The sequence below is a fragment of the Geotrypetes seraphini genome, chromosome 10 (genome assembly GCF_902459505.1).
Source record: "Geotrypetes seraphini chromosome 10, aGeoSer1.1, whole genome shotgun sequence".
NCBI classification, from domain to species: domain Eukaryota; kingdom Metazoa; phylum Chordata; class Amphibia; order Gymnophiona; family Dermophiidae; genus Geotrypetes; species Geotrypetes seraphini.
The window spans coordinates 112964876-112976112 of NC_047093.1; the positions used below are offsets into that span (position 1 = coordinate 112964876).

The 11237-nt window shown below is 45.8% G+C and overlaps 1 protein-coding gene across 1 annotated transcript in view; it reads right to left on the reverse strand.

The window, feature by feature from the left end:
- Positions 1-9097, reverse strand: part of LRRC52 (leucine rich repeat containing 52) — an 88713-nt gene extending 79616 nt beyond the window's left edge. Inside the window, exon 1 of the mRNA XM_033961978.1 lies at positions 8199-9097. Within this exon, the coding sequence (XP_033817869.1) occupies positions 8199-8820 (622 nt within the window). The 5' untranslated portion in view covers positions 8821-9097. The remainder of the gene's footprint in view (positions 1-8198) is intronic.
- Positions 9098-11237: the final 2140 nt, after the last annotated feature.

The window sequence follows — 11237 nt, forward strand, 5'->3', positions numbered from 1 at the left end:
GCCACCGCTGAAGGAGAGCAAAGGGGACCACAGCTGACACAGAGGACACAGCAGTCACAGAGGACAGCCACAGCAGACCGGCAAGCGGGCAGCAATGGAAGCAGCAGACAGAAGCAGGATGTTGAGCTACCCAGTTTTCTGCACCATCTGCCATATGTATGACTACCTCTCCTCTGAGGGTGTGGACCACTAGACAGACAGCCACCAGGAGGAAATGGGTGACACAGCAGCAAGTTCTGGAAACAGCAGAGGGAACCCACAAGAAATGAATGCCAGGATGAGAGGAAATGGATGGGAATGAAGGACACGGACCTATGGCTGGAGAGACGGACATACACCCGGGACACGGACATGCGGCTGGAGAATCAAGAGAAGATAGAGAGGACAGCAATCATTGTGGGGGACTCCATCATCAGACAAGTCGAGAACTAAATAGCAGGAAGAAGATTGGATCGGTTGGTGACCTGCCCACCGGGAGCCAAGGTAGAAGACATAGTGAGCTACATCAGCAGGATCATCGACAGTGTGGAAGAAGAAGATATGGCAGTAGTGATCCATGTGGGGATGAACAACGTGGGCAACAGAAGCTACAACAGAGAAGTACTAAAGGACCAGTTCCGGATGCTAGGAAATAAGCTGAAGACTAGAACGCTGAGGATAGCATTCTCAGAGATCCTGCTGGTACCCAGGGCAGACGAGAAGAGACAGATGGAGCTGTAAGCAGTCAACGCATGGATGAGGCGCTGGTGTGAGGAAGAAGGATTCCACTTCGTGCACAACTGGACGATGTTCTGGGGGAAGAGCAAGCTCAGGAAGGACGGACTCCACCTCAGCAGAGACGGAACAAGGCTACTTGCAAGCAACATCAAGAGAGAAGTTGAGAAGCTTTTAAACTAGGAAGAAGGGGAAAACCAACAGTTGACCGAGAGAGAGAGAGAGTCGATGGTTCCGGAACCGGTATACCCGGAGGATACAGTACAGGAAGATAGAGGGGAAGACTCACTGGATCGCAGGCAAAACAGACCGAAGGGGACACAAGAGGGAAGGACATGCAAGAAGGGAACAGACTGCAAACTCAAATGTATGTACATGAACGCAAGGAGCCTTAGAAATAAGATGGGTGAATTAGAAGCTGTGGAACAAAAGGATAATCCTATATAATAAAACCCTAGCCGTGCATGCGCACTCCTACCTGCGTGTTCCGTTTTCCCTGATCCGTGAGATGTAAGTCTGTGGCAGCAGGAGTGCGCATGCGCGAGTCCCCAGCCGTACAGCACCTAAATACACTCGCAGCAGGACTGGCCGCCAGCGCTGGACTCCCTGCTCTCTCGCGGCAAAAAAACAGTAAGTTTTTCACGGTCTGACCCTCCCTTCCCTTCCCACGGTCCAGACTTCAAACCTGTCTGCAGCACTCTACACACGCTGGTTCGGGGCCTTCTACTGCCCTGATTTGCTCTGCCGCGTCTCTGATGATGTCATCAGGGATGTGCCAGAATAAATCAGGACAGTAGAAGGCCACGAAGCAGCGTGTGTAGAGTGCTGCAGACGCTACTAGAGTCGGCAGGTTTGTCGGGACCGCAGGAAGGGAAGGAGAGGAGGGGGCAAGGGACTAAGGGAGCCGGACAGACTTCTAGCACCCGTTAATGTAACGGGCTAAAATACTAGTGTTGACATAATTGGCATCATGAAAACATGGTGGACTGAGGAAAATGTCTGGTACACAGTGCTACTGGGATACAAACTATACCACAGAGACAGTGACTCAAAAAGGAGGAGGCATTGCTATATACGTCAAAGAGGGAATTGAATCTACCGGTGAGAACATGCCACAACAGACGGATAAGTTAGAGTATCTATGGGTCAAAATTCCAGGAACAAATGGACCGGAAACGAGGACTGACATCTACTACCGACCCCCAGGGCAGTCTGAGGAAATTGATGGAGAAATGACGGATGAGATTATATGCAACTGCAAGGGAGGCAACACAGTTATCATGGGCGACTTCAACTATCCGGGGATAGGCTGGAACCTAGGCACCTCCGGCTGCGCTAGAGAGACCAAGTTCCTGGATGCTGTAGGTGATTGCTTCCTGGAACAACTTGTCAAGGAAAATACAAGAGGAAACTCAATTTTGGACTTAATTCTAAATAGACTGCGAGGACCAGCACAAGCTGTAGAAGTAGAAGAGACGCTGGGAAACAGCGATCACAATATGATCTGCTTCGACCTGGACACAGGGGCAAAACATCGGTCAAGAATGACAGCCACGGCTCTGAACTTCCGAAAAGGGAATTACAAAGGGATGAGATGCATGGTGGGGCAGAAGATTAAGAAGAGGATGAACACTGTTAAAACGCTAGAGCAAGCTTGGTCCCTTTTTAAGGATACGGTCACCAAAGCGCAAAATCTATATATACCGCATATCAACAAGGGATCAAAGAAGAAAAAGAACAAAGAATCGGCGTGGCTCACTGTAGAGGTAAAGGAAGCAATCAGAGACAAAAAAAACTTAGTTTAAGGAATGGAAAAGGTCAAAAACTGACGAAAACTAGAATAAGCACAAACAAACTAAACTAAACTAAACCTTAGGTTTATATACCGCACCATCTCCATGGTTGTGGAGCTCGGCACGGTTTACAGGAGTTGTAATGAGAAAGAAACTACAGGTAAGGGCTAGATGAGGATCAGAGGAAAGAAGGAAGTTAGAGGGCTAGGATGTCAAATGAGGAGGGAAGTGTTAGATTTTTGAGAATAACCAGGTTTTCAGATGTTTACGGAAGGGTTGGAGAGCCCTCAGGTTCTGAAGGGGGGAAGTAAGGTTGTTCCAGAGCTCGGTGAGTCTGAAGTGGAGGGAAGTTCCCAGTATTCCTGGGAGGGAAATGCCTTTTAGTGAGGGGAAGGATAGCTTCAATTTTTGGGTGGGTCTGGTGGTATTAGGATTTGAGGAGTTCCAAGAAAGCGGAATTAATGGGGGAAGGATGCCGTGGACGATCTTGAAAGTTAGGCAGATGCATTTGAAGTGGACTCTGGGAATTATCGGAAGCCAATGAAGCTTGAGAAGGAGCGGTGAGACATGATCGAATTTACTTTTTGCAAAGATAAGCTTGGCCGCGGCATTTTGAATCCATTGGAGTCTGTGAAGGTTTTTCTTTGTTAGGCTTATGAAGATAGAATTGCAATAGTCCAGTCTGGAGAGGATGATGGATTGGACAAGAACGGCAAAATGATTTTGGTGGAAACAAGATCTTACTTTCCTCAGCATGTGAAGGCTGAAATAACATTTTTTTACCAGGGAGTTGAGGTGGTCATCAACAACATCAACGCAGGTGCTATAAGGCGATAAAAAGAGCCAAAAGAGACTATGAGGAAAAAATAGCCAAGGAGGCGAAAAACTTTAAGCCATTCTTTCGATATATTAAGGGGAAACAACCCACGAAGGAAGTGGTGGGACCATTGGATGACCGAGGAATAAAGGGAGTGCTTAAGGAGGACAAAGCAATTGCCAACAGACTGAACACATTTTTTGCGTCTGTATTTACCAAAGAGAATATACACAGAATATGGGAACCCATCAGGCTATATGCTTGAAGCGAAAACGGGAAACTGACAGGGTTAACGGTCAGTCTAGAAGAGATATGCAGGCAGATTGATAGGCTTAAGAGCGATAAATCCCCGGGACCAGATGGTATCCATCCGAGAGTCATCAAGGAACTGAAAGGGACTATAGCTGAACTGCTACAACTAATAACCAATCTGTCGATCAAATTGGGAAAGATTCCGGAGGACTGAAAGGTTGCGAATGTTATGCCGATCTTCGAAAAAGGTTAGAGGGGAGACTCGGAAAACTACAGACCGGTGAGTCTGACCTTGGTACCGGGAAAGATGGTAGAGGTGCTGATAAAGAACTGCATCATTGACCACCTTGACGGACACGGTCTGATGAGGACCAGCCAGCACGGTTTCAGCAAAGGCAGATCTTGTTTGACGAACTTGCTGCACTTCTTCGAGGAAGTAAACAGGCAGATAGACAAGGGCGACCCGGTCGACATTGTATATCTGGATTTTCAGAAGGCGTTTGACAAGGTTCCACATGAACGACTACTTCAGAAAATTACGAGCCATGGAATCAAGGGGGAAATACTCATGTGGATTAAAAACTGGCTGGAGCATAGGAAACAGAGAGTGGAGGGTAAATGGACAATACTCAGACTGGAAGAGCGTCACCAGTGGGGTGCCACAGGGCTCAGTGCTTGGACCCGTGCTCTTTAACATCTTTATAAACCATCTGGACATAGGTAAGACGAGTGAGGTTATTAAATTTGTGGACAAGATATTGAGTACGCCTTTTGGGATTCTATACAACTACAACAATTTTTAGTTGCAAGAGAATAGAAATGAGATTTGTTTCACCTAGCTGAGAAATATGAGGAGAATTAATATAAATAATATCCCATCTTAAGGAATGATTCAAGGTTCTTTAGTGTGAACCAAGAATTATTTTTCCTTTATCTTCTTCAACTTTATTTAATTAGAAATAGTAAGATGTACTCCCCATTAATGTGGGCTTAAAAGGAATTTTGTATGTATGATTTGATTATGTATTGTTTTATGTGATTTTCCTTTTTTCCTTTGAATTATTGGATATTGTAATGTATTCAAAATTATAAATAAAAAAAAAATAAATTTGTGGACAATACAAAGTTATTAAGAGTAGTGAAGACACAGGATTGTGAAGATCTGCAATGTGACATAATCAGGCTCGAGGAATGGGCATCTACATAGCAGATGAGGTTCAACGTGGATAAGTTTAAAGTGATGCATGTCAGTAACAAAAATCTCATGCACGAATACAGGATGTCCAGGGCGGTACTTGGAGAGACCTCCCAGGAAAGAGACTTGGGAGTTCTGATCGACAAGTTAATGAAGCCGTCCATTGTCGCACCCCCGGTACCGAGTAGTCAGAATGGCTACCGGGAGGTCCCTGGCGTGCCTTCACGGGTTGAAGGCCCTGCTGGTGTTAATATGAGGAGCAAAAATAAAGTTCAGGACAGCTTGGTTCTCCTCAAAATAATAAGTCTTTAATGCACAACCTAGCTTCCTTCAGTCAGGTGGCTAATGCTTCAAAGGTAAAGGCAAAAACAAAAGAAACAAATGCAAACAGGACTTAGTCCTACATGAGACTGCACTCAGCCTTTCCTCAGGTAAGTATTACAGTCCTTATTCAGCTTGTTCACAAAAGAAAAGAACAACTGCAAAAACAGGAGCACATAGACTAGCACAGTCTTTGTAGCAGTCAATCATAAAAGTTCATTGCCTTCAATAAAGCACACTGTAGTTGCCTAGCTTCAATCAGGCCTCTCCAACCAGCTTCAATTAACTGGTAGAAATGGGGAATTGCTGAATCCACAATTAAACGCTGCCAATACTGGCCCCACAATCCCAGCCCAAGGATCTTCTGTGGATTCTCCCCTCAATTCCCACTAACATTCAGTGGCACAGTTCTCCAAACAGAGGAAAGAAAAACAAAATATACTTCCTCTGAAAGCTTGCACAGTCCCTCAGTAGTGAGCTTGGTAATGCTCACTCTCACAGCATAAGTCCCAGCATTCAAAAACAAAACACAGTCAGCAATCCAAAAAGCCAAAATCAAACTTAGCTTAGTTCCATGGGCGCTTCCTCAGGTTCCAGGTAAGTATCCATCTCTTCTTCAGACTGAGAGCAGACCGGCTGGTTCACCAAGGGAACAGCTTCCAAGTCTTCCATCTCGATCTCATTTGTTGGCCAAGAGTCTCCTTCCACTGCTGGATCCAGACTGACTCTTCCAAGCTTGCTCTGCTGGCTTTGACCAGACCTGAGAAAGCCACGCCCTAACCTGAGTGGGGGATGGGCTGGCTTTTGCTGAGCCTTCTGTTGCTGCTCAATTAGCCTCAGCAGCTGAGTGCCAGCATGACTAGGAGCCTGCCTGCTAGGGTGCATTTTGCTAGGGGCTGCTTTAGGCTTAGGGAAGTTACTAAACTCATCCTGCTTCCCCTCCCCCCAGGGCTCCTGCTCTTGGGCACTCTCATAAGGGCTAGAGTCTTGCTGTCTGCTGCTGGCAGGGCTGCCACATTGATCAGCTCTCCTAAAGTTTAGGGGTTTTTGTCTTTTTCCTGGCACAAACCTAACTTCAGTGCCGGGTTTGTGACACCATGCAATGTGCTGCGGTGGCGAAAAGGGCGAACAGAATGCTAGGAATGATAAAGAAGGGGATAACGAATAGATCGGAGAAGGTTATCATGCCGCTGTATCGGGCCATGGTGCGCCCTCACCTGGAGTACTGCGTCAAGCACTGGTCACCGTACATGAAGAAGAACATGGTACTACTCGAAAGGGTGCAGAGAAGAGCGACTAAGATGATTAAGGGGCTGGAGGAGTTGCCATACAGCGAAAGATTAGAGAAACTGGGCCTCTTCTATCTCGAGCAGAGGAGATTGAGAGGGGACATGATCGAAACATTCAAGGTACTGAAAGGAATAGACTTAGTAGATAAGGACAGGTTGTTTACCCTCTCCAAGGTAGGGAGAATGAGAGGGCACTCTCTAAAATTGAAAGGAGATAGATTACGTACGAACATAAGGAAGTTCTTCACCCAGAGAGTGGTGTAAAACTGGAACACTCTTCCGGAGTCTGTAAGGGGGAAAACATCCTCTAGGGATTCAAGACAAAGTTAGACAAGTTCTTGTTGAACCAGAACGTATGCAGGTAGGGCTAGTCTCAGTTAGAGCACTGGTCTTTGACCAGAAGGCCGCTGCGTGAGCGGACTTCTGGGCACGATGGACCACTGGTTTGACCCAGCAGCGGAAATTCTTAAGTTCTTATGTTAGGACTTTAGGCCCCTTCCCGGTGTATGCTGGGATGCTCTGGGAGAAGGCTAAAACTGATTGGCCCAGGTACCTAAGGCCCCTCCCATAGGAGGGGCTTTGGGCACCTGGGCCAATCAGACCCTTAAGGCCCTTCCCAGTACAGGAAATTGAGGGTGGTTCAGAACACGGCTGTCCGCCTTATTTTCGGCTTAAAGAAATGGGAACATTACCCCCTTTTATCAAAAGCTCCATTAGCTGCCACTGGAATCCAGAGTTTTGTTTAAGTTTTCATGTATTTGCTATAAAACAGTATTTGGCATGCTACCGGGTTATCTTACTCCTCATTTTACTTTGCGTTATACTAACAAGAGTTACCAAAGAATACACTTGTTTGCATATCCCTCAATAAAATTATGTCATTATAAAAGGTTCCTTGAGAACCTTTTCTTTTTAGGCAGCCAAACTGAACTTATAGCTGGCCAAAACTTTGTTAGAAGCTTCTTCTTATATCGATTTTAGAAAACAGTTAAAAACTCAATTATTTAACAGGCTGGGTTTTTAATTTATCTTATGTTTTTAACTTTTTACTTTATTTTAATATTGTTGTACTCTTCTTATATTGTATGTATTTCTTTTATATTGAATGCACTTAATTTGTTGAATCTTAAATGATTTGCATTGTTTGCACTATACTTAATTGTTGTGAACCGCCTGGAACTCAAGGGTATGGCGGTATATAAATATAAATTATTATTATCCTGGGATGCATTGGAAGAGTCCTAAGACACTGGGCCAGGGACATAAGGCCCCTCCCACAGGAAAGGCCATAGGTACCTGGGCTAATCAGGGCCTTAGGCCCCTTCTCTGTGCATCTTGGGATACACTGGGAGGGGTCTAAGAGTCTGCTTAGGCCAGGTGCTTAAGGCCCCTCCCATAGGAGGAGCCTTAGGCACCTGGGCTAGCCCCTTCCTTGTGCACCCTGGGATGCAGTGGGAGGTGTCTAAGACTGATTGTCCCAGGCGCCAAGGCCTATCTCAGTGCAACCCAGGTTGAAAGAGGAAGGCCTACCATTTTGAAGAGGCATGTTTGCATCTCATTATTTAACCTACATTGTATTAAAAACATGTATTAAGGGCAAGTAAGGCACAATTTTGCATTTGGCAAGATTTTAACACACATTAGTAGCTAAAAATGCACTCACACAAATTTCCATTTGTATAAATACTTATATATTTTATGGATGCACATATGCATTTTATCAAACCTCTTTTGCTCCAATAACTTCAGCAGGAAAGTGAGACATAAGAATTTTGAAATGTATGATTCAAAAACTCTTCCAACTTCACTAGAATTACCTAGAAAGTAAAGATTGCTCTCATTGATCCAGCTGAAGAAGTCCTTCATTGAGCAGTAGCAGTGCCAAGAGTTAAAGCTAAGGTCAAGAGTTCGTAGGTTAGGGAGCTCACTGATGGTGCTTACATCTAGGAAGATCAGTCCAGTCCTACTCAGGTACAGCTCCCTCAGCCCTGTGTTGTTGGCAAAAGCATCCTTCTCGATTTGATCCAGGTTGGGATTGCCAGACAGCTTCAGTACTACTAGACTAGTCAGTAGATATAAAGTAGTGCTATGTATGTGACTCAGATTATTATAACTCAGGTCCAAGTAGACCAGCCGCACAACATTGATGAAGGTGGCTTCTATATCATAGATGGAATTGCTGCTGAGATCTAAATAGACCAGATCAATCAAGAAATTCAGTTCCACTGAGGGCAGGTAGGAGATGTTGTTGTTGGCCAGAACTAGCTGTCTGGTATCTACTGGAATAGTAAGCGGGAAATTGATCAGTTGTTTCTTACTACAATTCACCAGCAATTGGTCACAAGTGCATGTCTCTGTGCAGCTCAAACTGAGTTTAGTAAGGGCCTTTGAAAAGAGCAGCAAAAAGCCAAGGATTTGGGGACCAGCAAAGTGCAACATTATATGCTACTTAAGTGCACCCTTTTTTTCTATTAACTCCCCCAGTTCCCAGATTTAAAACATACCTGCATAGGAGAGGGATTTCCTAGCAACAGCTGTATAGAACTTCACTACAGAAACCGAGAGAACAGACAGTATAACATCTTTTTGTCTTTGCAGCTCTGTATAGCAGAAGTCCTCTTCTGTTGTCCTTATACTAGATATTGTTTGGTTTGTATGTCTTCTTCTTATTGTCCGTCTGTGATAATTAGCATCTTATAGTTCTTTTGCTGTTTTCTTCCTATTTGTTTGTTTCCCAGTCTTTCAGTGCACTGTGTAGAATTTACTGGCTCTCTGCAGTGTCCTTGTCATTCACAGCACTGTATGATAACCAATCTGTTTGCTCTCTAGAGTGTTTGATACTTGATATTTGAATGCTGGCTCCGTCTTCTTTTCCAGTTCCCCACTGGCTCACATTTTGCCTGCTTTAGCTCACAAAGTTTTGCTGTTTAGTGCTTTTAAACCAGAACATTTAAGAGGCAGGTTGGATCACAAGCTGGAAACATTGTCAGATGTCACAATAGCTGCCAGTTACCACCTCTGTGACATCAATAACAGCAGCAAACAGCACTACAGTTCAAGGAGACCTCCCAAGCTCAGCACACATCTCATGAATTCAGGGAAAAGGGGTAAGAAAGAACATGAAAATGTAGTTAGGTATGTTTTCACATTCTCTATTTTTCATTAGTGCATTATAGATATACAGTATATTGTTGCTTCATTTTAAAGTATACCCCTGACTTTGATCTAATCTACAGAAAACATTTTTACCTTTTAATTTTAACACAGAAATTTAGAATCTGATAGTGGGTAAAGATCACCAGGCCTTTCCTGTTCCAGTACAGCTGAATCCACTAGATCTCTTGTTTTACCTTAATTTCCTTTTACCTTCATTGACCAATAAACTACAAAGAAATGTATATTGGTACCAGATCCAGTAAGTGTTACATAAGGATAACTTGTATCAGGATAACTTGTATCATACACTGTAAATTTATGTGTGTCAAATTAGAAATAACTTGTACTGAAAATCTTGCACTGTAAGGACAACTATAGCAAATTGTAACCAGTAACTCTCGGAGAGAACGAGAGCCAGAAGGCCTTGAGCATGCACAGATGCTCAAGGCCCAGTCTGGGAAGAGGCACAATCTTCGGGCACCGGCACCGGCATCTCCTGTGGGTTGGTGCTGCATGCTGGTGCCACATTGGGGGTAAGCCTTCAGTTTGGGCGGGCAGGGGATGCCGATGAGCGCGAGGGGGGGGAGCATTCCCAAGGGGGGGGGCAATGCCAGTTCGCGGGGGGGATGTGGAAGCGCACCAGTGGCCTCGGGGGTAGGGGGGGTCTTTTGAGGATGTGGTGGGGTGGAGCAGCGCCGGTGGCCAGAGGGGGGGAGGGGAGGTGGAACCAATCAAGCAGATTTGCTATCCGAGTAATTTGGTTTACGAGCATGCTTCTGGAACAAATTATGCTCATAAACCAAGGTTCCACTGTACTATCTTTAACATTAGCAAGAGCAATAATATTGTAAATTACCCACAGACTGATTCAATTTATCTACTTTATTTCCTAGCTCTATTTGTTTTTCATGCTCATTTACTTTAACTGAAGTATCTGTGGAGAACTGACACAATTTTGAAACAGTATTCTGCAATGAAGATTCAATTCTATTCACAGTAAGCCATATATTATTTAAAGTGATACCTTTGTCATTGGGGAGAACATCATGGGTTAACTCCGTAACCATTTGAACAGGAGTCAATCCCCCACTCCCAGATTGATCTAATACATTAAGTCCAGTTTGATCACAACCAGTGGTGTACCAAGGGGGGGGCGTGGGGGGCGGTCCGCCCCGGGTGCCAAGCCCTGAGGGGGTGCTCCCGGTCCGGTTCCCCCCCCTGCGTCGGGTGTCGCATCTGGAAACAGCCTGCAGCAAGATCGCGATGCTAGCGATCTTTGCCTGCTTCGGCTGTTTCCTCTGTCACAGTCCCGCCCCTCCTCTGACGTCAGAGGAGGGGCGGGACCGTGACGGAGGAAACAGCCGAAGCAGCAAAGATCGCTGGCATCGCGCGATCTTTGCTGCAGGCTGTTTCCCCAGGGAAATGAAGCGGGGAGGCCGGGGGAATGAGCAGTGCTTCGTGGTGGTGGTGGTGGGGCCGAGCCGAGCGGTCCTTCGAGGTAGTGGTGGGGGGGGGCAGCAGGCTTTCAGGGTGGGGCGGGCAGGCAGACCTTGTTGAGGGGGGAGACAGGCCTTCAGAGGGACAGGCCTTCATGAAGAACAGGCAGGCAAGCCTTCAAAGGGGGGGACAAGCCTTCGGGGGGGTGACAGGCCGTCGGGGGGGTGCAGGCCTTCGGGGGGGACAGGCCTTCAAGGGAGGGC